The sequence below is a fragment of the Rhinopithecus roxellana genome, chromosome 2, assembly GCF_007565055.1.
Source record: "Rhinopithecus roxellana isolate Shanxi Qingling chromosome 2, ASM756505v1, whole genome shotgun sequence".
NCBI classification, from domain to species: Eukaryota; Metazoa; Chordata; class Mammalia; order Primates; family Cercopithecidae; genus Rhinopithecus; species Rhinopithecus roxellana.
In genome coordinates, this window is record NC_044550.1 from 22,145,047 (window position 1) to 22,171,176 (window position 26,130).

At 38.1% G+C, this 26,130-nt stretch overlaps 1 protein-coding gene across 2 annotated transcripts in view; it reads right to left on the reverse strand.

The window, feature by feature from the left end:
• Window positions 1–26,130, reverse strand: part of CFI (complement factor I) — a 73,762-nt gene that overhangs the window by 28,902 nt on the left and 18,730 nt on the right. Inside the window, exons 2-4 of one of the 2 annotated variants that reach the window (XM_030917278.1) lie at window positions 3,328–3,529; window positions 2,718–2,988; window positions 679–832 (exon numbers count right to left, since the gene is read on the reverse strand). In XM_030917278.1, coding sequence (XP_030773138.1) covers window positions 679–832; window positions 2,718–2,988; window positions 3,328–3,525 — 623 coding nt within the window. In that variant the 5' untranslated portion in view covers window positions 3,526–3,529. The remainder of the gene's footprint in view (window positions 1–678; window positions 833–2,717; window positions 2,989–3,327; window positions 3,530–26,130) is intronic. The other variant, XM_010389063.2, reaches the window with a different exon arrangement.

Here is a 26,130-nt window from a genome sequence, read left to right on the forward strand (position 1 = left end):
ACTGTAAAGTATAGTTTATATAGTTTATATACTATACTTATAGTATAAACTACATGTATATAAACTATACAGTATATAAAAACTATATAGTATATATAAACTACATAGTATATAAACTATAAGTATATAAACTATAACTATACTTATAGTATATAAACTATATAGTTTATAAACTATACTATAAACTATAAACTATAGTTTATCCTAACTATATAGTTTATACTGTAACTGTATAGTTTATACTCACTGTATAGTTTATAGTATATAGTATAACAATACATACATAGTATAGTATAATGATGCTATAGTTTATACTATAAACTATATAACTAAAAACTATACTCACACCCAATATATAAGCGATACTAAGTGTGAAAAAATGTACATAATTGTAGACGAGTAGGAGACAGACAGAAATGAATGTGTGACTCTCAGAATCACTAAAGGATTCATGTCCAGATACTTCAACAGACTTATTATCCATGCTTTGTGGTCAGCAGGGCTCCAAGTGTTGGGTAAACATGAATGCATATCATCCTCATAGCAATGCTATGATGCACGTAGTTAATTTTCTTAGGTTACATATGTGGAAATTAATACACAGAAAGATTAGGTAATCAAAAAGCAAACAGAACAATTAAATCAACCATGAGAAAATCCACTGATACCAGCACTCACTGTTGAAATCCAAGGTCAAGGCAGGCCACGTTGGCTTCCCTCATGCTCCAGCTGCTTTTGCATATGAACATTGCCTTATCTTGGTCTACAAGTTTTACTTCAACTATTCCCTCTGAATCTGTATTTCCATACTTCAAGGAAACACTAAACTTTCCTAAAATAAAAAAACAAAATAATGTGCAATATGTAGCCATTCACTTTTTTCTCCTAATTAAAAGTCTTTAAAAATAATAATGTACTTAAAGTCAAGTGAGCTTTGAACATCATGACGATTTTAACAAGTTAATAGTAAGCAATTATTTTATGAGTGCTTATTATGTGTCAGTGGCTGTGTTATTCAGCTGTATAGAGGATCATTAAATCCTCACACCAACCCTATGAGGATAAAGCCTGTTTATTCCCATTTTTACACATGAGGAACCTAAATCTAGGGGAAGTTAAGTTCCGGGCCCAAGTGGTGAAGCCAGGATTTGGAACCCGCTCAACTGATCTCACTCCAAAGTCCATGCTCTCAAAAGTAAGCCCAACAGTGAAAATGTAAAATGTAGAAAGGGTTTATGTATTCTCATATATTTAAGGCATTTAACACCTCAAGAGAAGAAAAGTCTGACACTGACAATAACCTCCACTATTGCCTTCTGCCTTTCCAACAGGGATTATAGATGAGCTCAAACAGGGAGCTTTCCCCCTCCTTTTCCACAGTATCTCAACATCTTAACTCATCTTAACTCAGCATCCCAAAAACATACAGCATCTCAAAAAACATGAACTGGTATATGTCATGGTGCCTTTAAAAAGAATGTTTTAAGTGTTCCTAAGGTCATGCAGTGTCTGTAATAACTTGCTATCAGAAGACAATGAGCCCAAGCTTTGCTGTCATACATAAAATGTAGCAAGCACTTTCTGCATGCCAAGCACTGTGTGAAGAGCTCTGCATACATTGTTTTATTTAATTTTCACAAGAATTACACAACTTAGAAACTTCACATTTTACAGATGAGGGAACTGGGGTCCAGTAAGGTCCAGCTTGTCAACAACCAGGCTGGGGTTTGAAGGGACTTGAAACTCAATTGGACTGACAGTGAAATCCCTAATCATAACTGCCCACTAATCTAAGTGCTAGGGCCCCAGCCTCCTCAGCACACGAGGCACCTGGAGGGACTGTAGACAAGCTCTCTGGTCTGACATCTGGGTTTGCTAGGTTGGAGTATGTCCCAGGTCAGCAGTAGCTCAAGCAACCCTTGGATATTTAGGGACAATGGGGTCAAGGCTGGGGGAGAGGGTTGGGGGATGGGGGATGGCTGTTGAAAGAAATTATTGGGGTAGGCCACGCGCGGTGGCTCACGCCTGTAATCCCAGCACTTTGGGAGGCTGAGGCGGGCAGATCATGAGGTCAGGAGATCGAGACCATCCTGGCTAACACAGTGAAACCCGATCTCCACTAAAAATACAAAAAATTAGCTGGGCATGGTGGCAAGCACCTGTAATCCCAGCTACTTGGGAGGCTGAGGCAGGAGAATGGCATGAACCTGGGAGGCAGAGGTTGCAGTGAGCCAAGATCACACTACTGCACTCCAGCCTGGGCGACAGAGTCAGACTCCATCTCAAAACAAAACAAAACAAAACAAAAACAGAAATTATTGGGGCCACGGGGGACCTGAGGCCTGACTACATGTGAGTACCAACCTTACTTGAAGACTTTTCACTGGTTTCTGAACCAACTCGATGGCCCTGGGAATAATCCCTTCAACCAAGTAGAAGTGAGTGTGGGGACAATTCTAAAGGGCTGGGCAGTGGGGAGTAGCAGGGGCAGTGAATGGAAGGTCTGGACTCAACATCCTATGCTCTGCACTCAAAGGCTGACTGGATTCTGGCGACCCCTGATTTCTTTAGTGATTACCCCAATTATTATTGAGAGTCTAGAAAAAATTTTGAGTTGTCATCATAACATACACAAGAGAATTATTTTCTGATAGAAAGTATGGCATACGTATGCCCTCTTATATCATAGAATGAGTTGAAAACTAGGCTTTTACTACCTCCGGCTGTGCATGTTCCATTATTTAAAAACTTTGTCTCTGGACGAAGACACTCCAAACTCTTTTGTTGACAGTATGTTGGGAAGCTTCTCCCATTAGTTGCACACACCACGGTGCCATTCTTTGGGCACTGATATGGTAGTTTACAAACACAGGTGCCCTCAATGCATCTCTGCCACGGCTGGCAGAAGACTTTATTGCAGGAGAGGTGAGTATATTTTTTTGCTAAGCACTTTTTTTCCACCCGATCCTCTTGAAATGTGGAAGTGACCTGTAAAATGCAAAATAAACATTAACTTAGCAACAAACTAAAGACTCCCCTTTGAAGATGAGTAAGTGAAGGAAAAGAGCAAAACAGATACAGTCCACAGTACAGATGAGGGTGGTGTGGTCTGGTGGCTTTAAGAATCAGACAAACCTGGCTTCTAGACCCAGTTTTGGCACTTACTGTTATATGGCCCGTGGCAAGTGACCCTCCTGAAACGCAAATTTTCTCATCTGTAAAATGAGATAATATCTCCTATTTTGCAAGATTAGAAATACTATGTGTGTAATGGCTGACAGGTACTAGACATGAAATTAATGAGAGCTATTATTACCCTAATATTACCCTGCAGGACTCCAGTAGAAATAATATGAGGGCTGGTAACAGGCCAATTGGGCCAAAAGTCAATCCACGAAGAAAAGTAAATGCTCTCTCCCTGTCCCCCAGAGCTTCCTCCTGAGGATGCGCCTCCGGTCCTCTAGTCTCCCCTGCTGCCCGCAGTGAGCCCCGCTCCTTCCTTAGTGCTCTGCAGCTGCAAAGCATCAAGCTGGGGCAGACAGAAATCAAAGTCTTTAAATGCTGTTATGAAGGGAAATGAAGAAGCTAATTAAAACTATGCAAAACTTTGCAAAGATTGTTAAAGTCATTCTCCATAATTTGCTTTTCAGGAAACTTTACAAATTGCTACACACACACACACACACACACACACACACACACGCAAATGACAAACTGGTCATTCTGAAAACTGGCTTTTGACACAGTGATCTAGAAAGAAATATGCCAGTTATACACTTTTCATGGTTCCACATATCTCTTTTTGGCACTTTATTAGAGTTGGAATTTTTGTAATAATTTCTCTCCTGTATCTTCCACTGATCAGCTTGCAAGTGTCCTGACAGCAGGTTTTACGTATCACCTTTATATTGAAATAATGATGCTCTCATTGGGTGAGAAATCCAAGCAACTTGATTTTTTTTCTACCTTTATTCCTTTAAATCCTTTCTGAAATCTCATTCCTCCTTGATCTTTGGATAGAAACTTTGGTAAGTGTCATAACTTTTTCAGTCACTCTTAGATTTAAACAAAAACAAAAAAATTACAAGATGTTTAGTCCCAGGAATAGTCATTAAATAGCAATGACAATGTCTAGTGCTGTGGAATCATTGAAGCTCTGATCTTCATGTCGGATGAAAGCCTCTCCTTCCTCCCAGCTCAGACTTGCTTCCAGGATGTGTGATGGGTCCTTTCTGAGCTCTCCTCCATTCCACAGCTTTCAGGTCATGCTTCCCACTTCTCAGGAGAGGAAGAGAGGGACAGCAGCCAGGTCTCGCCTGATTCTTATGGCTGAGAACTAGCCTTGGTGAGGTGGGGGTTGGAGCCAACTCTCTCATGCGGGGTACTATAAGGTTCTCTAGAGATTACACTACTGGGGAAACTTGATGTCAATTCACTCAATGCTGGCAGTGCCTCTCCTCCAGCTGGCTGCTCATCGTCCATGTCTTCTCAGCTCCAGTCTCCAACAGTACTAGCCTCTTTTCCGCTGAGGTTGCTTACCTTTGGCAGGGAGCCTCTTGGGCAGGGGTCCTATTTCTGATGGTCCCCAAGTCCATTCCCTCCTGAGGGCCCACACCTGTCTGTTGCCTTCGCTGCTGCCTACCATTGAAAGAGGGCTTGCTCCAACACGCCACCTCTTTTTTCTCTGCCACCAGGCCCCTCCAGCCTTGGGTCCTTATTCCTTTCAGGTATGGGTCAAGTACCAGTTCTTTTTTCTCCTCAGACTTCAGGGAACACATGTCAAGCACTCCAAGGGAACCTGTGTGAAGCCCTTTCACAATGAAGAGAAGTGGCAGCACCTTCCATCCTCTTTGCCTGGGGTGGAGGTGGGGGATGGAAGGGAAAATACTACCTCACTCTGTTACATAAAATTACGGGAAGCCATTTTTTTGAACTGCACTCCTGCACCAAGCCCCAACAGACCAAACCAAAAGGGAGTCACTTATGCTAAGTGGCATGTAATTAAACTGAAACTTTAAGGAAATGGGAAACCACATATTGGTGAGTTGAGGCTGGAATGGGAGGTGAGGAAGTGAAAGTAAAAGCTTGACTGGTTTTGGCCAGGCACAGGGGCTCACACCTGTAATCCTAGCACTTTGGGAGGCTGAGGCGGGCGGATCAATTGAGGTCAGGAGTTTGAGACCAACCTGGCCAACATGGCGAAACCTCATCTCCACTAAAAATACAAAAATTAGCCAGATATTGTGGCACATGCCTGTAATCCCAGCTACTCAGGAGGCTGAGATAGGAGAATCACTTGAACCCGGGAGGTGGAGTTTGCAGTGAGTGGAGATCGCACCATTGCACTCCAACCTGGGTGACAGAGTGAGATTCCATCTCAAAAAAAAAAAAAAAAAAAAAAAAAGCTTGACTGGTTTTGCCATTTAGACATGAAAACATGAACACAAACCGAAAAAAAAAAAAAAGAAAGAAAAAGAAAAAAGAAAGTCTCCATCTCCTCTCCAAGCTCTGTTAAATTGAGAATAAAGGAATTTTTTAAAGGGCATAAACCATAAGGTCAAAGAGAATGGGGAGAGGACTGTAGGACATATCAAAATGTTGGAAGCTGGAAAACAGATGGGCTAGTGGTAATGGATTTAGCAGACCAAAGACAACTGAAAGCTAAGCCCCACAGAACCCCAGAAAAGCTTAGGAACTAGGAGACCTAGTCCTCTGAAGAAGGAGTGGCTAACAAACAGGAAATTGGTTGAAATAAATGGTTGTATGAACATGTTACTGAGGAATCTGTTGTAAACAGCAGAAGAAACAGCAAAGATTTGAAAGTACTTGTCCGTGGAGATAGAGTTAGGGGTGGGAGAGGGATGATGATAGGGGTGTTTTTCATTTTAAGTAAGGTCTGATGTCCTTATGCTTTCAGTAGAGAAGTAGAAGATTAGGGCTAGGCACAGTGACTCATTCCTGTAATCCCAGCACTTTGGGAGGCTGAAACCGGCGGATCATGAGGTCAGGAGTTTGAAAGCAGCTAGGCCAGCATGGTGAAACCCCGTCTCTACTAAAAAAAAAAAAAAAATACAGGCAGGCTGGGTGCAGTGGCTCAGGCCTGTAATCCCAGCACTTTAGGAGGCCGAGGTGGGCAGATTGCCTGAGGTCAGGAGTTCGAGACCAGACCAGTCTGGCCAACATGGTGAAACCCTATCTCTACTAAAAAAAAAAAAAAAATTAGCTGGGTGTGGTGATGCACACCTATAATCGCCAGCTACTCAAGAGGCTGAGGCAGGGGAATTGCTTGAACCAAGGAGGTGGAGGTTGCAGTGAACCGAGATCGCACCACTACACTCCAGCCTGGGCAACAGAGCAAGACTCCGTCACACACACACCCACACACACACACGCAAAAGTAGAAGATTAAGTGCTAGGCTCTGAAGCAGGAGAACATTTGATGGGATAGTAGCATACAGGGCCACAGAGTAAAGAGAATTTTGTTTTCGTTGGGATAGAAGATATTTCATCATGGTTATAGGCTAAGAGGAGGAATCTAACAAAACGGGAGATATTGCATTTTCAAGAGGGAGAGAAGGGGGGAAGTTGTTGAAACAAGGTTGAGGAGGGGATAGAAGAAGCAATCAGAACATGATGAATTTCACCTTAGACATTAAACAGTTTCCTATACTTATAATTTCCTATTGTAAGTTGGAAGCAACTTTATGATAACATTACCATTTTAAATTTCAGATGGATGGTAAAGGATAACATGAACACAGTGGCTGTTAACAAGGGCAACATTAATCAACAGAGAGACAGAAAATCACTGTTGAACAATAGCTGGGCATAGTAACAGTGTGGTTTATTTATACACTGTCTAAAACACGATGACGGTAGCTTTAATTTAAAAGAATTGGTAAGTCACATGTATCTCAATGTCTAGAATAGTGGTTGCCAAAATATGGGCTGACGATTTTTGAGGACGTTATTAAAGAGGTTTGTAAATGCGTACATCAGGCTCCACCTGAAGACAAAATATAAATGATGTGGGTATGCCTCATATGTTTATGTACACCTATGTTTTGAATATATGCAAATGCTATTATGGTTAATAAGAAAAATTATTTAAATCATCATTGAAACCATACTGACTGTCGTTTCTGTCTCTCTCACAATAACAGATATTAAAATAACAACTACTATTATGTGTGGTTTTGGTGGTATAAGATGGAGTGGTGAATCTGATCATCTTTTTTTTTTTTTCTTGAGACAGAGTCTCACACTGTTGCCTAAGCTGGAGTGCAGTGGTATGATCATAGCTCACTGTAATCCTGAAGTCATAGGCTCAAGTGATCATCCTGCCTCAGTTTCCTGAGTAGCCAGGACAGACATATGCTACAATGCCCAGTTAATTTTTGTTTTTAAATTTTTTTTTGTAGAGATGGGGGTCTCACTATGTTGCCCAGGCTGGTCTTGAACCCTTGGCCTTAAACAATCCTCCCATCTCGGCCCCCCAAAGTGCTGGGATTACAGATGTGTGCCACCCTACCTAACCTGAGAGTCTTTTAATGTTTAGTTTTGTGGTAAACATTAATACTGTTTACCAAAATCATATTTTCCTCTGCTTCTGGGAAAATGGAAAGATTGCCTTTTCCCCTTGAGGTTGGGCATGGTGATTTCCTTTGGCCAATGAAATGTAAGCTGAAATAATCTGTTGGGTTCAGAGAGAAGCATTTAATCGCCAGTGCTCAACAACCCAGCTTCCTCTTCCTGTGTCATGTGATCATGGGAACACAAATTGTAGAGATACCATAGAATCAAAGCAGCCTAGAATGCAGGGCCAACACATGTAAGATGGGTTCCCTACAAAGCCACCCAGACCCACAGTAGGCTTTGCATGAACAAAACATAAATTTTGCCGGGCACTGTGTAATCCCAGCACTTTGGGATGCTGAAGCGGGTGGATCACAAAGTCAGGAGATCGAGACCATCCTGGCCAACGTGGTCTCTAATAAAAATACAAAAATTAGCTGGGCATGGTGGCATGTGCCTGTAATCCCAGCTACTCGGGAGGCTGAGGCAGGAGAATCGCTTGAACCCGGGAGGCGGAGGTTGCAGTGAGCTGAGATCGCGCCACTGCACTCCAACCTGGCGACAGAGTAAGACACCGTCTCAAAAACAAACAAAAAAACAAAACATAAACCGTTGTGTTAACCCACTGAGAGCTGGGGAAATGGTTCTTACTGGTGCACAACCTAGCCTATATGGAATGATACACTCTTTATAATTCAAACCCTTGAGAACTACTGGTGTAGAAAGTGTGGGACTTAAATCATTCTCTGTGTGAGGTATGTTAAAGAAGTTTTCTTCCCCCATTTTTACTGAGTTTGCTGTTAAGAGCTGAAATAGGAGACTATCAAACAGATGGATCAGGTATTCCTGACTGTGGCCCTAGACTAGTTGCATCAAAACCACCTGAGGTGCATTATCCTACAAATGCAGATTCTTGGACCCAAACAATAGACCTTCTTAATCAGATCTCTGGGACAGATCTTGGATTCTGCACTATAAACAAGCTCCATAAATATTCTTATGTGTCCCCAAAACTGAAAACCACTATTGTAGCCCAGTAACTTCCAAAGTGGCTTATTCATGTCTTGGAATATATGAAAGAATCAGTGGAATGTGGAAAAAATATCAGAAATGTTATTAATAAAACATATAGATTATAAGTTTTATTTAAAAAGTAGTAAGAAAAAAATCTTTACTAATATTTAAACATGGATTATCACTTGGGCCTGTATTCATAGCATATTCATTCAATATTTATTGAGAGCCTACTATGGCCAGTCACTGTTCTAAGTCCTGGAGATACAAAAGTGAGCAGGACAAAGTCATAGAGTTTACATTCTGGTAGGCAAGACAGACAAAAATGAATAAACAGTAAATATATAAGATTGACACAGGGTAAGAAGAATACAGAATACGGAGAGTGAGGGGAGAACTGCTGTTTTTATAGAGTTGTCAGAGAAGATTTTGGAGAAAACCTTCCCTTGGGCTAGGGACCTGAAGGTGAGGGAGCAAGCTATGCAGCTCTCTAGGGGTGATGTGTCACGGTCAGAGGAGATAGCAAGGGCAAGAGCTCTGAGATAGAGTGTATGTGGTACATTCTTGGTCAAGGGCGCCAATGTGACTGGAAGGGAATAAGTAACAGGGGGAATAGGAGGAGATCAGGTCAAAGAATTGGAGGAGTGGGTGACAGATCTTGTAGGAATCTGTTGGCTACGGTAAAGATTGGCTTATCCTCTGAATGAATCATAAAGCCCTTGGAGGGTGTAAACCCTCCAGCATGTAGAGGTTGAGCAGATGATGCAGAACTAGTAAAGGAGACTGAGAATATGTGGTCAGTGAAGCAAAAGGCAAATAAATGGCAGATGGCACAAAAGCAATAAAAAAGGAGTGAGTTTCATTTAGTTCTGCTCTGATCTTGGTTATTTCCTTTATTCTGCTGGGTTTGGGTACGGTTTGTTCTTGTTTCTCTAGTTCCTTGAGGTGTGATCTTAGAATGTCAGGTTGTGCTCTTTCGGTCTTTTTGACGTAGGCATTTAGGGCTATGAACTTTCCTCTTAGCACTGCCTTTGCTGTATCCCAGAGGTTTTGGTAGGTTGTGTCATAATTGTCATTCAATTCAAAGAATTTTTAAATTTCCAACTTGATTTTGTTTTTCAGCCAATGAAACTGAAAAAAAAAATTAAAGATAAATGAAACAAGAAGATGGTTCTTTGAAAAGATAAATAAAATTGACAGACCATTAGCAAGATTAACCAAGAAAAGAAGAGAAAAAAATCCAAATAAGCTCAATAAGAAACGAAACAGGAGATACTACAACTGACACCACTGAAATACAAAAGATCATTCAAGCCTACTATGAACATCTTTACGCACATAAACTAGAAAACCTAGAGGAGATGGATACATTCCTGGAAAAATACAACCCTTCTAGCTTTGGAAGAATTAGATACCCTGAACAGACCAATAACAATCAGCCATATTGAAATGGTAATTAAAAAATTACCAACAAAAAAAAAAGGTCCAGGACCACATAGATTCACAGCAGAATTCTACCAGACATTCAAAGAATTGGCACCTATCCTTTTGACACTATTCCACAAGACAGAGAAAGAAGGAACCCTCCCCAAGTAATCTGATGAAGCCGGCATCACCCTTATACCAAAACCAGGAAAGAACATAACCAAAAAAGAAAACTACAGATCGATATCTTTGATGAACATTGAAGCTAAAATCCTTCACAAAATATTAGCTAACCAAATCCAACAACATATCAAAAAGATAATTTACCATGATCAAGTAGGCTTCATACCAGGGATGCAGGGGTGGTTTAACATACACAAGTCAATAAATGTGATACACAACATAAACAGAACTAAAAACAAAAATCACATGATCATCTCAGTAGATGCAGAAAAGGCATTTGACAAAATCTAGCATCACTTTATGATTAAAACTCTCAGCAAAATCGGCATACAAGGGGCATACCTTAATGTAATAAAAGCTATCTATGACAAACCCACAGCCAACATAGTACTGAATGGGGAAAAGTTGAAAGCATTCCCTCTGAGAACTGGAACAAGACAAGGATGCCCACTCTCACCATTCCTTTTCAGCACAGTACTGGAAGTCCTAGCCAGAGCAATCAGACAAGAGAAAGAATTTATTTCTTTTTCTATATGGGCATCCAAATCAGTAAAGAGGAAGTCAAATTGTCACTTTTTGCTGACATAATGATTGTTTACCTTGAAAACCCTAAAGACTCCTCCAGAAAGCTCTAGAACTGATACAAGAATTTAGCAAAGTTTCTGGATACATGATTAATGTACACAAATCAGTAGCTCTTCTATACACCAACAGCTACCAAGCAGAGAATCAAATCAAGAACTCAGCCACTTTTACAATAGCTGCAATAAATAAATAAATAAATAAAATACTTAGGAATATATCTAACCAAGGATTTGGAAAACCTCTACAGGGAAAACTACAAAACACAGCTGAAGGAAATCATAGACAACAAAAACAAATGGAAACACATCCCATGCTCATGGATGGGTAGAACTGATATTGTGAAAATGACCATACCGCCAAAAGCAATCTAAAAATTCAGTGCAATTCAAATACCAAAATACCACTATCATTCTTCACAGAATTAGAAAAAAACAATTCTAAAATTCATATGGAACCAAAAAAAGAGCCCACATAGCCAAAGCAAGACTAAGCAAAAAGAGCAAATCTGGAGGCATCACACTACCTGATTTCAAACTATACTATAAGGCCATAGTCACCAAAACAGTGTGGTACTGGTATAAAAATAGGCATATAGACCAATGGAACAGAATAAGAACCAGGAAATAACCCAAATACTTACAGCCAACTGACCTTCGACAAAGCAAGCAAAAACATAAAGTGGGGAAAGGACACCCTTTTCAACAAATGGTACTGGGATAATTGGCTAGCCACATGTAGGAGAATGAAAGTGGATTCTTATCTCTCACCTTATATAAAAATCAACTCAAGATGGATTCAGAACTTAAACCTAAGACCTGAAAGTATAAAAATTCTAGAAGATAACATTGGAAAAACCTTTCTAGACATAGGATTAGGCAAGAATTTCATGACCAAGAACCCAAAAGCAAATGCAATAAAAACAAAGATACATAGCTGGAACTTAATTAAACTAAAGAATCTTTGCACAGGAAAAGGAACAGTCAGCAGAGTAAACAGATAACCCATAGGGTGTGAGAAAATCTTCACAGTCTTTACCTCTGAGAAAGGACTAATATCCATAATCTACAATGAACTCATATAAATCAGTAAGAAAAAACAATCCCATCAAAAAATGGGCCAGGGACATGAATAGACAATTTTCAAAAGAAGATATACAAATGGCCAAGAAACATGAAAAAATGCTCAACATCGCTAATGATCAGGGAAATGCAAATCAAAACCACAATGTGATACCATCTTACTCCTGCAAGAATGGCCATAATAAAAAAATCAAAAAACAGTAGATGTTGGTGCGGATGTGGTGATCAGGGAACACTTCTACACTGCTGGTGGGAATGTAGAGTAGTACAGCCACTATGTTTTCCACTATGGAAAACAGTGTGGAGATTCCACAAAGGACTAAAAGTAGAACCACCATTGGATTCAGCAATCCCACTAATGGGTATCTACTCAGAGGAAAATAAGTTATTATTCTGAAAAGATACCTGCACATGCATGTTTATGGCAGCACAATTTACAATTGCAAAATCGTGGAACCAACCCAAATGCCCAACAATCAATGAGTGGATAAAGAAACTGTGACATATATATGATGGAACACTACTCAGCCATAAAGAGGAATGAATTAACAGCATTTGCAGTGACCTGGATGAGACTGGAGATTATTTTTCCAAGTGAAGTAACTCAGGAATGGAAAACCAAACATCGTATGCTCTCATTGATATGTGGAAGTTAAGTTATGAGGATGCAAAGATGTAAGAATAATACAATGGACTTTGGAGACTTGGAGGGAAGAGTGGGAGCGGGGCAAGGGATAAAAGACTACAAATATGGTGCAGTGTATACTGCTTGGGTGATGGGTGCACCAAAATCTCACAAATCACCTCTAAAGAACTTACTCATGGGACCAAATACCACCAGTACCCCAATACCTTATGGAAAAATAAAAAATAAATAAAAAGAAGTGATGAACAACTGTGTTGAATACTTCCCCATTGTGACTTTGACAAATGTAATTTTAGTGGAATGGGGAAAACCAAGCCTAATTACATTCAAGAAATAATAGAAAGAGGGAAATAAGCATAGCAAATTTTTGAGAGTTTAGATATGAAGGGGCACAGTTTAGAGAAATGGGGCGATAGTTGGAGGAGGGTATGGGGTTAAAGGAGAGCTTTTCTTTTAAGATAGAGGATCATATACATGAGCTTGATTAAGGAACTTTATGTGATCTAGTTTTAGCTAAATTAATCCTCAAAACTGACAAGTGATTTAAAGAGATTCTTGTTGACAGATGAATCCTAGATTAAAAACAATGCCAAAATACAACACCAGTGAAAAACAAAAAATGTCAGTCTACACTTCTGGCATCAGTAGAAGCTGTTCATTAGCCACATTATGAGAAGAAAAACAATGAAAAGCTAATCAGATATTACAAGAAGTCAGCTCTTTCTCTCCATCAGTAGTACTAAAAAGATTACTTGAAATACAGACTTACATCTAATACATTAACGATGAACCCCCCCTATGTATTTCCTGTGCATGTTGCTCTTTCTCAAGTATCTTTTGTCAGGCCTCTGAGCCCAAGCTAAGCCATCATATCCCCTGTGACCTGCACGTATACATCCAGATGGCCTGAAGCAACTGAAGAACCACAAAATATGACATTCCACCATTGTGATCTGTTCCTGCCCCACCCTAACTGATCAATTGACCTTATGACAATACACCCTTTCCACCTTTGCGATAATGTAGTTTGTGATATTCCCTTGCCCTTAAGAAAGTACTTTTAATATTCTCCCTGCCCTTGAGAATGTACTTTGTGAGATCCACCCCTTGCCCACAAATTGTTCCTAACTCCACCACCTATTCCAAACTTATAAGAACTAATGATAATCTCACCACCCTTTGCTGACTCTGTTTTCAGACTCAGCCCACCTGCACCCAGGTGATTAAAAAGCTTTATTGCTCACACAAAGCCTGTTTGGTGGTCTCTTCACATGGACACATGTGACATCTTTCCCAGCCAATATGCTATTAATATCAAGTGAAAAATTTAAAAATAATGAAGTGTGATTAATGGCATTATTCCATGAAAGAGTAGTAGTCAAAATTGTTATTAAAATATTATTTTTGTGTTGAAAATTTTATTTGTTTTAAGGTACATTTCTTTGTACAGCACTTATTATTTATACATAAATACATTCATATATATTAGGAGCACATATTCAGAAATTTATTTATTTATATTTTTCTCCCCACCCACCCTTTTTTGCTTTCCATCCACCCCCCCAACATTTTTTTTTAACAATTATTGGCCGGGCGCGGTGGCTCAAGCCTGTAATCCCAGCACTTTGGGAGGCCGAGACAGGCGGATCACGAGGTCAGGAGATCGAGACCATCCTGGCTAACACGGTGAAACCCCATCTCTACTAAAAACTACAAAAAACTAGCCGGGCGACGTGGCGGCGCCTGTAGTCCCAGCTACTCGGGAGGCTGAGACAGGAGAATGGCGTGAAGCCGGGAGGCGGAGCTTGAAGTGAGCTGAGATCCGGCCACAGCACTCCAGCCTGGGTGACAGAGCCAGACTCCGTCTCAAAAAAAAAAAAAAAAAAAAAAAAAAAAAACAATTATTAATCAGCCTGGTCATCTACAAAACATGATTTCATCTCCTCTAGCTGCTGTTGCTTCTCTGTGTATATGGGTGATATGGTTAGGCTTTGTGTCCCCACCCAAATCTCATCTTGAATTATAATCTCCATAATTCTGTGTCAAGGGAGAGACCAAGTGGAGGTAATTAAATCATGGGGGCGGTTTCACCTATGTGGTTCTCATAATAGTGAGTGAGTTCTTACAAGACCTGACGGTTTCATAAGGGGCTCTTCCTCCTTCACTCAATACTTCTTCCTGCCACTTGGTGAGAAGGTGCCTTGCTTCCTCTTTGTCTTCCATCATGATTGTAAGTTTCCTGAGGCCTCCCCAGCCATGCTGAACTGTGAGTCAATTAAACCTCTTTCCTTTATAAATTACCTAGTCTTGGGCAGTTCTTTATAGCAGTATGAAAATGGACTAATACAATGGGCTTTTAAAAAATTCTTTTTTAAACAAAACCAAACAAAACAAAGTCTAGGTCTGTGAGCGAGTACAGTGACGCAATCTCAGCTCACTGCAACTTGCGTCTCCAGGGTTCAAGCAATTCTTCTGCCTCAACCTCCTGTGTAGCTGGGATTACAAATGCCTGCCACCATGCCCGGCTAATTTTGTGTTTTTATTAGAGATGTTGTTTCACAATAATGGCCAGGCTGGTCTCGAACTCCTGACCTCCAGCAATCCACTGACCTCAGCCTCCCAAAATGCTGGGATTACAGGTATGAGCCACCACATCCAGCCTAAAAATTATTTCTTTGGTATCTGCAGTGACATAGCAATTATTTTTATGTAAACTTTATCTTTTTTTTCTCTAGGCAGGAGACCAGTGAAACAATTTTAGATGGTCGTTCACTAGAAAACGAACAAGAAATAAAACAACCTCCTTTTTCTAGACCTTATCAACCCTGTATATAGCTATATACCTTATCCTCAAGTTTCTTCATTGACCTCTTTTGTTTGTCTTTTCCATATTTAATCTATAAACAAAGAAAAAAGATGATCAATTATGATTGAAGCAAGGAAAAGTCCACCCCTTTCCCTTTTTTCTGGGTACTATTGGAATGTTCCCCTTCTATTGCTAATTAGCTGTGTGATCTTGGATAAGTGACTTTATTTTTCTGATCCTGTTCCTCTTCTATAAAATGTGGAAAATAAAAATAATGTTCACACAAAGATATTGTGAGGATCAGATGAAAAATACATGGGAAACCCAAATAAACATTTAAGATCCTGTATAAATGTGAATAGGATGATGATTTTGGTAGATTGCCTATAGCACCCCCTTGTTCTATCCTCATTTCATCCTACTTCTTTACTGTATGGTTTACAGGGCACAGGGTGTATTTCCCTGTTCTTTGAAAGATGCTTGGAAAGTACTTGTGCAACTGGGTTTGTCCTTGTGTTTCTCTGAATAGCTAGAAGAAAAGCATGACCAGGCTAGCACAGGCATAAAAAGAAGAACCAGCCCTGCCAAGCCCAGTATAGGCCAGCTGACTCCCCACTGACCTACAGACTTGTATACCTAATAAAGTTGTATACCACTGAGATTATGTAGTGCTTTTATTATTATGGCATTGACTGGTACAATGATGATTTCCCTGGAAAACACTGAGAAAAAAACTGGAAACTTTCAAAAACAGTCAACAATGTAACCACTGTCTTTCTTCCAGAAGTGAGTAAGCAACTTGGATCCCAAGAGTTAACAACCATATCAGAAACCTTTCCATTGAAAGAGTTTTAGGTCCCCTATGGTCTTATTTATCCCAATTATGGTCTTTACTAGCAATTTTTCCTCCACTTTTTTCTCTCCTTGGAGCTGCCCATTTTGCATTGTACCTGGGAGCAGCCCTGCTTTTGACATAAAGTGATGCCACAGATACCCCACAAACTCCTTAATCAGCAACCATTCTATTCAGATTAAAAAGTAGTTAGCGAGAAAATGTTTCTCTGGTAATACCTAACAATGAATTGTTCCAATTCACATAAGAAATTTGATAAGGTCTTTTGTTGTTTTTATTGTTTTAACGATAAATATTCGTCTTTTTTCCAGAATCAGAATGTTGTTAGGAATTGTGAGAAGATGACTGTATGCTGTAGTCAGGTAGGATGGATTCTTGTGTGCTAATTTTCAGTCTCTCTAAAAACATGGATATATTGTTTTGGGGTCAACTCCATTATTCTGGTCTTTTTTTTTTTTTTTTTCCATAATGAATGTAAGATGGCTAATAGATTTTTTTGAATAGGAAACATAGAGAATTGTTCAAACAGGTTCAAAAATGTGCCTGTAAAAATTATGTTTCCTTCCTTTCCTTATCCTCTCAATCCACTCAGGCCCCACTTCAGAGGCAACCACTTAACAGCTCTTTGTGAGTCTTTCCAGAGATCATGGATGTATACATGAGCCCATGTTACTCTCCAATCTGCGCCCCAACATCAGTGCATTTGTAACTAGTGACCCTATAATCAGCCCCCAAAGGGCAGTTAGATAGTTTCTAATGTTTTACTATTATAAATAATGCTATGATTAATCTCCTTATATAATACATATCATTTCTTACATATGCTAAGTATATCTGCCAGATACTTCCCTGGAAGTGATATTGCTGAATCAAAGGAATAAGTACTTTTAATATCCTGAAAGATATTGACTAATTTTGCTCTACAGAGGTTGTTTTAAATTGCATTCCCATCATCAATATATGAGAATATCTAGTTTCCATACTCTTGACTACAGAGTATATATTATTAAACTTTTTAATCTTTGCCAATTTGATATGTAAAAATGTTACCAGAGCACACTTTTACTTGCATTTTTCTCCTATGAGTGAAGTTAAGCATCTTCAGTATGCTCTAATTTTAAGAGAGATTTTTACTTCCTTCTTTACATCCTAACCATATCTTTCAGCGATATAGATTTTTTCTTGTGTTTTTGTAGTAACTCTTTATATATTAAAGAAACCAGCAATTTATCTGGAATACGAATTGCAAAAATTGTTTGTCTACTGACAAATGGCAAGTTTAGTGTATTTGTCCCACAAGACAGACACTTTTAAAACAGCCCCATACCAGAAAATTATTTTTAGTAAAAATCATGAAATGAAAGGAATAACAAATTATGAAGAAAATGCAAACAGTGAACATTTTAAAATGGAAATTCAGATATATAATCAAATCTGTAAAAAATTTAAAAAGTAAATTTAAAATACATATTACAGTATGAACAGCATCCAACAAGGCAAAATTCATATTTGACATTTAATACAAAACAGTAGGCATCTGAGAAGTCATAAAATATGACCCATGATGAGGAGAAAAAACAGGCAATTGAAACTTACCCAGAATTCTAAAACAGATGTTAGCATTAGCAGGCAAGGAGATTTAAAAAGTTATAACTGTATTCCACATGTTCAAAATTAGAGACATGGATGATATGAAAAAGATCTAAATTGAACTTCTAGGGATAAAAACTACAATACACTTGATGGAACCAAAACCAAATCAGATATGCAGAAGAAAAGACTGGGAAACTTAAAGATATATCAATGGAAACTATCTATAATATAATTTTTAAAAATAAAAAAATTAAAGAATAGAGTGTAAATAAACTGTGGGGCAACTTCAAGCAGCCTAGTACATCTATAATTGGAGCCTCCAAAAAAGAGGACAAAATGAAGGAACAAAAAACATATTTGAAGAAATAATGGCTGAAATGTATCCAAATTTGAGAACAAATGGGGAATGAACCCCAAGCAGGAGAATCATGAAGGAAACTCCACCAAACCACGTCACACTCAAATTACTTGGAAACCAATAACTAAGAGAAAATCTTCAAAAGAGTCAAAGAAAAAAGACATGCTATGTAGAGAAACGAAGATAAGTATGACATTTCTCATCAATAATGCAAATGCGAAGACAATGCAGCAACATTTTAAAAGTACTGAAAGAGAAAATTCACAATCTATAATTCTATACCCAGCAAAAATATCATTCAAAAATTTAGGTGAAAGAACAACCTTTTAAGACACACCAAAGCTAAAGGAATTAGCAGCATACCTGCACCACAAGAAAAAGCAGAAGGAAAATTATCACAGAGGGAAATCTGGATCTACACAAATAAATTAAGAATACTGGAAATCTTTGAGAGTTTTTGATTTGGTAGAAAGATAGTCTTTACCTCTGTTTGCAATTTTTCTTGTGGTATCTTTGACTTTGCTATTATGGTAATTTATTGGCCTCACAGAATGCATAGGAAGTGTTTCCTCCTCTTCACCTTTTGAAAGTGTTTGAGAAAAATTAGTGTTAATTCTCTTTATATGTTTGGTAGAATTCACTAGTAAAGCCATCTGGTTACAGATATTTCTTTTTTGGGAAATTTTTAAATTACTGATTTAATACCTTTACTTGCTATAGGTCTGTTCAAATTTTCTATTTCTTCTTGAATTAGTTTTGGTGACTTGTGTGTTTCTAGGAATTTATTAATTTATCTAGGTTATCTAATTTGCTGGCATGTAATTGCTCATAGCGTTCTCTTATCATTCTTTTCATTTCTGTAAGATCAGTAGTAATATCTCCAATTTCACTTCTGATTTTAGTTATTTGTATCTTCTCTCTTTTTTCTTTCTCAGTTTAGCTAAAGTCTGACAATTTTGTGGCTATGTCCAAAGAACCAACTTGTGATTCCATTGATTCTATTGTCTTACTATATTTTTTTTGTCTCTACTCTAATCTTTATTATTTTATTTCTTCTTCTAGCTTGGGTTTAGTTGGCTCTTCCCTCTTCTAAAGATGTGCTTCTTAAGTTGTAAAGTTAGGTTATCAATTTGAGATCTTTACTCTTTTTTAAAACATTTAAGTTCAGGGTTTGTTTTATAGGTAAACTTCTGCAGGTTTGTTATATAGGTAAGCCTGTGTTGTGGGGGTTTGTTGTACAGATTATTTTATCACCCAGGTATTAAGCCTAGTACTCATTAGTTATTTTTCCTGATGCTCTTCCTTCTCCCAGCCTCCATCTTCTAATAGGCCCAGTGTGTCTTATAGGCCCCTCTATGTGTCTATGTGTTCTCATAATTTAGCTTCCACTTATAAATGAGAACACGTGGTATTTGGTTTTCTGTTTCTGCATTTGTTTCCTGAGGAAATGGCCTCAGACTCCATCCATGTTCTTGCAAAAGACATGATCTTGTTCTCTTTTATGGCTGAATAGTATTCCATGGTGTATATGTACCACATTTTCTTTATCCAGTCTACCACTGATGGGCATTTAAGGTGATTCCATGTCTTTGCTATTGTGAATAGTGCTGCAATGAACATATGTGTGCATGTATTTTTATGATAGAACAATTTATATTCCTTTAGGTATATACCCAATAATGGGATTGCTGGGTTGAATGGAATTTAGGTCTTTGTGGAGTTGCCACACTGTGTTCCACAATGGTTGAGCTAATTTACACTACCACTAAATGTGCATAAGCATTCCTTTTTCTCCACAACCTCACCAGCATGTTATTTTTTTGGACTTTTTAATAGTGCCATTCTGACTGCTGTGAGATGGTATTTCATTGTGGTTTTAATCTGCATTTCTCCAATGATCACTGATGTTGGGCTTTTTTTCATATGATTGTTGCTGCATATAAGTCTTCTTTTGAAAAGTGTCTGTTCATGTCCTTTGCCCACCTTTTAATGGGGTTGATTTTTCTTGTAAATTTGTTTAAGTTCCTTTTAGACACTAGATGTTAGACCTTTGTCAGATGCATAGTTTGCAAACATTTTCTCCCATTCTGTAGCGTGTCTGTTCACTCTGTTGATAATTTATTTTGCTGTGCAGAAGCTCTTTAGTTTAATTAGATCCCATTTGTCAATTTTTGCTTTGTTGTAATTGCTTTTGGTGTCTTCGTCATGAAATCTTTACTCATTCCTATGACCAGAATAATATTGCCTAGGTTGTCTTCCAGGGTTTTAATAGTTTTGGGTTTTACATTTAATTCTTTAGTCTATCTTGAGTTAATTTTTGTATATGGTCTAAGGAAGGGGTCCAGTTTCAATTTTCTGCCTATGGCTAGCCAGTTATCCCAGCACCATTTATTGAATAGGGAGTCCTTTCCCCGTTGCTTCTTTTTGTCAGATTTGTAGAAGATCAGATAGTTGTAAGTGTGCAGCCTTATTTCTGGGTCCTCTATTCTTTTTTTAACGTAGGCATTTATTGCTATACATTTATCTTTGATAACTGCTTTTGCTGCCTGTCATATGTTTTGGTATGTTGTGTTTTGTTTTCATTTATCTCTAAGTATTAACAATTTCCCTTGTGATTTCTTCTTTGACCATTAGTTGCTTAAGAATGTGTTGTTTAATTTCCACGTATTTGTAAATTTTCTAATTTTCTTTCTGTTATTGGTTTCCAGCCTTATTTCACTGTGGTTAGAGAAGCTACTCTGTATAATTTCAACATTTTAAAAATTTATTAAGACTCATTTTGTGACAAGTCTTATACGGTCTATCTTAGAAATTGTTCCATGTGCACTTGAGAAAAATGTATATTCTGCTATTATTGAGTGCAGAATTCTAAATATGTCTAGTTATTAGATCTACTGGGCTTATAGTGCTGTTCAAGTTCTCTATGCCTTATTGACTTTCTATTCATTATAGAAAGTGGAGTACTGAAGCTTCCAACTATTATTATATAATTGTCTATTTCTGGTCAGGCACAGTGACTCACGCCTGTAATCCCAGCACTTTGGGAGGCCAAGGGTGGATCACCTGAGGTCAGGAGTTCAAGACCAGCCTGGGCAACATGGTGAAACCCTGTCTCTACTAAAAATACAAAAATTAGCCAGGTGTGGTAGTGCACGCCTGTAATCTCAACTATTTGGGAGGTGAGGCATAAGAATCACTTGAACCAGTTGCAGTGAGCCGAGATCATGCCACTGCATTCCAGCCTGGATGACTACATCTCAAAAACAAAAACAAAAACAAAGCACAAAAACAAGAATTGTCTATTTCTCTTTTATTCAGTCACTTTTCATTCATATCTTTTGGGGCTCTATTGTTTAGTGTATAATATTCATAACTGTTATATATTCCTGAAGAATTGACCCTTTCATTAATATATCATGTAATGTATCTCTTGTAACAGTTTTTTACTTAAGATCTATTTTGTCTGGTATTAGTATAGACACTGTAGCTCTTTTTTGGTTGTTATTTATATCTTTTCCATCCTTTATTTCTTTGGACCTACAGGGAGCCTCTTTAGATAGCATATAGTTGGATAATAATTTTTAAAAAATTGATTTTGCCAATCTCTGCCTTTTGATATTAGAATTTAATCCACTTCCATTAAAGTAATTGTTGATAAGAAAGGACTTACTCTTCTAGTTGCTATTTGTTTATTATATGTCTTATACCTTTTTTGTTTCTCATTTTCTCCATTACTGCCCTTTTTGTGTTTAGTTGATTTTTTCATAGTCAATTATTTTGGTTCCCTTTTTATTTCCTTCTGTATATATTTTTTAGATACTTTCTTTTTGGCTACTATGGAGATTACAATTAATAGTGATTACATTTATAGTAATCTAGTTTGAATTGATAATAACTTGGTTTTGAGAGCATACAAAACTCTGTTCCTATACTGCTCCATCTGCTCCTTTATGTTGTTATTGTCATATGTTACATCTTTATATATTGTGCACTGTTAACATAGAATTATAATCGTTTTATATAGTTGTCTTTTAACTCATGTGGGAAAGGAAAAGAAGGAATACAAACCAAAATAAAATACTGGCTTTTATATTTACCTATATAGTTACCTTCACTGGAGTTCTTTATTTCTTCATATTACTTCAAGTAACTGCCAAACGTCCTTTCACTTCAGTATGTAGGGTTCTCTGACTTGTACTGTATTTCTTTATTTTAACTTAATTTTATTTTAGAGACGATCTCACTCTGTTGCCTAGGTTTGAATGGAGTGGTGTAGTCACAGCTCACTGCAGCTTTGAACTCCTGAGCTCAAATGATTCTCTCACCTCAGCCTCCCAAGTAGCTGAGACTACAGATACATGCCACCACACCTTGCTAATTTATTTTTTATAGAGATGGGCTCTTGCTGTGTTTTCCAGGCTAGTCTTGAACTCCTGGGCTTAAGCAGTCCTCCTGCATCATTCCCCTAAAGTGCTGGGATTATAGGCAATGAGCCACCACATCCAGCCACTTGTAGTGCATTTCTTGTAGGACAGGTCTATTAGTAGCTAACTCCCTCAGCCTCTATTTATCTGTGAATTTCTTCATTTCTCCTTCATTTGTGAAGGATAGTTCTGCCAGATACAGAATTCTTGGTTGACAGCTTTTTACTTTCAACAAATAAAATTTTCATCTGGCCTCCATGGTTTCTGATGACAAAGCTGCTGCTAATCTTACAGAATCTTATGTTGTTTTCAAGACTTTCTTCATCCTTGGTTTTGACAATTTGATTATAATGTGTCTTGGTTTGGACCTTTTTGTGTTTATCCTTCTTGGATTGCATTGAGCTTTTTGAATGTGGACAGTCATGCATTTGATCAAATGTGGAAAGTTTTCAGCCATTATTCCTTCATATATTCTCTCTTACTTTCTTATTTCTCCTTCTGGGATTCCCATTATATATATTTTGGTATGCTAGATGGTGTCACACAAGTCTCATAGGCTCTGTTCATTCTTTGTCATCCTTTTTTCTTTCTGCTCCTCATACTGGATAATTAATTAAATGGACTGATCATCAAGTTTGTTGACTATTTCTTCTGCCTGTTTAAATCTTCTACTGAAACCTATTAGAAAATTTTTCATGTTTGTTATTGTGCTTTTCAACTCCAGAAGTTTTGTCTAGTTTCTTTTTAAAATTTCTATTTGTTGGTGAGTCACAGTGGCTCATGCCTGTAATCCCAGCATTTTGGGAGGGTGAGGTGGGTGGATCACTTGAGGTCAGGAGTTCAAAACCAGACTGGCCAACATGGTGAAACCCCATCTCCACTAAAAATACAAAAATTAGCTGGGCGTGGTGATGGGCACCTGTAATTCCAGCTATTCGGGGGGCTGAGGCACGAGAATTACTTGAACCTGGGAGGTAGAGGTTGCAGTGAGCCAAGACTGTGCCACTGTACTGCAGCTTGGGTGACAGAGCAAGACTCTGTCTCCAAAAAAATTCTATTTATTTATTAATATTCTATATTTGTTTATACATTATTATCAGGGTTTCTTGTAGCTCTGAGCACATTTAAGACAGTTGAAAAGTGTGACACTGGCAAGATGGTGGAACAAAATGTCCCAGCACTTGTCTTCCCACAGAAACACCAATGTAACAACCATCTATGAATACAAATACCTTTATGAGAGCTCCAGGATCAAGGTGAGAGGTTATAGCATGCAAGTAGAACAAAGATATGAGAAAATATTGAAAGGGTAAGAAAACAAGTTTCACTTTATAGAGTCACCCTTTACCCTACACAGCAACACAAAGAAAGAGATTCCTTTGGATCATGAGCTCTCTTGTGGAGAAAAAAGAGAGCAACCCTGCCCCTAGACAGTGGCATCAAGACTGTCCACCCACGCAGTGACAGTGCCACCAGGCCCACTGGTAGACCTAGGCACCACGCTCACCCACACATGGTCTCAAGCTATTTACACGGGCCCCACCAGCTGGCCCACCCAGAATCTCTGGCTAACTGATTTGTGAAAAGCTTTTTCTGCAAAAGTCAGTCTGTAAAGACTGAAAGAGGTGGCTGCTTCTTCAAACATCCAGACACTAATACAAGCTACAAGGATTATGAAGAAAAAAGACACCATCCAAGGAGCAAATAAAGCTCCAATAAGTGACTCAAAAGAATTGGTGACCTACAAATTGCCTGACAAATAATTCAAAGTAACATCTTAAAGAAGCTCAAAGAGTTATAAAAGAAAACAGATAAACAACTACACAAAATTAGGGGAAAATAATTCATGAGAAAAATGAGATATTCAACAAACAGAAACCATAAAAAAGAACCAAAGAGAAATTTTGGAGGTGAAAATAATACAATAATGGAACTGAAAAATTCAATAGAGAGCTCGAACACCATACTTAGTCAAACAGAAGAGAGAATCAGTGAACTCAAAGACAGATTATTTGAAATTATACGGTCAGAGGAACAAAAATGAAAAAATGAATTAAAAAGTATAAAGAAAGACTACAGGACTCGTGGGACACCATCAAGCAAACCAATGTATGCATTATGTTATTTACAGAAGACGAAGAGAAAGGGAAAAGGAAAGAAAGCTTATTTAAATTAACAATGCCTGAAAACATCTCAAATCTAGGGAAGTAAATGGACATCTGGAGTCATGAGCCCCAAAAGGATCACAAAGATATCGAACCTAAAAAGGTCTAGACTGAGACACGTTATAATCAAATTGTCAAATGTCAAAGACAAAAAGACAATTTTGAAAGAAAGAGAAAAGCAACTTGTCATATACAAAAACAAAACAAAACAAAACAAAAACCCTATAAAACTATCAGTGGATTTATTCTTCAAATTTCTTCTTCTTTAGAAACCTTGCAGGCCAGGAAAGAGTGGGATGATATATTCAAAGTGTTGAAAGGAAGAAATAAAAAACCCCCACACCACTGCCAACCAAGAATGTTACACCCAGAAAAGCTACCCTCTAAAAATGAAAGAGAGATGAAGACTTTCCCCAATAAACCAAAACAGGAAATATATCGTCTGCCTCACAAGAAATGATAAAAGGTTTTATTCAAGTAGAAATGAAAAGATGATAAACAGCAACATTAAAGCTGCAGGATACAAAATTAACATACAAAAATCATGGTGTTTCTATACACCAATAATGAACTGTCCTAGAAAGAAATTAAGAAAACCATCTCAGGCCAGGTACGGCAGCTCATGCCTATATCCCAGTGCTTTGAGAGGCCCCACGGTGGGAGGATCCTTTGAGGCTAGAAGTTCGAGACCAGTCTGGGTAACATAGCAAGGTCCCATTGCTACAAAAAATAAAAATAGTTGGCATGGTAGTGTGCACCTTTTGTCACAGTTACTTGGGAGGCTGGGGTAGGAAGGTCGCTTGAGCACAGGAGGCCAAGCCTGCAGTGGGCTATAATTTGCCATTGCATTCCCACCTGGGCAACAGTGCAAAACCCTGTCTTTAACAAAACAAAACAATCTAATTTACAATAGCAGTTAAAAGGATAAAGTACTTAGAAATAAATTTAACCAACGAGGTGAAAAACTGGTACCCTGAAGACTGTAAAACACTGATGAGGAAATGAAAGTAGACACAAAGAAATGGCAACACAACTCACATTCCTTCACTGAAAAAATCAATATTGTTAAAATGTTTATACTATCACAAATAATCTACAGATTCAATACAATCTCTATCAAAATTGCAAAGGCATTTTTTTTACAGAAATAGAAAAAATAATTCTAAAATTTATATGGAATTTCAAAAGACACTGAATAGCCAAAACAACTTTTTGAGCAAGAAGAACAAAGCCAGAGGCATCAAACTTCCTGACTTTAAAAAATATCACAAAGCTGCAGTAATCAAAACAATATGGTACTCTCATAAAAACAGACATATAGATTCATGGAACAAAGTAGAAAGTTCAGAGATAAACCCATGCATAGATAGTCAACTGCTCTTCAACAAGGAAGCCAATAATGTACAATGGGTGAAGGATAGTCT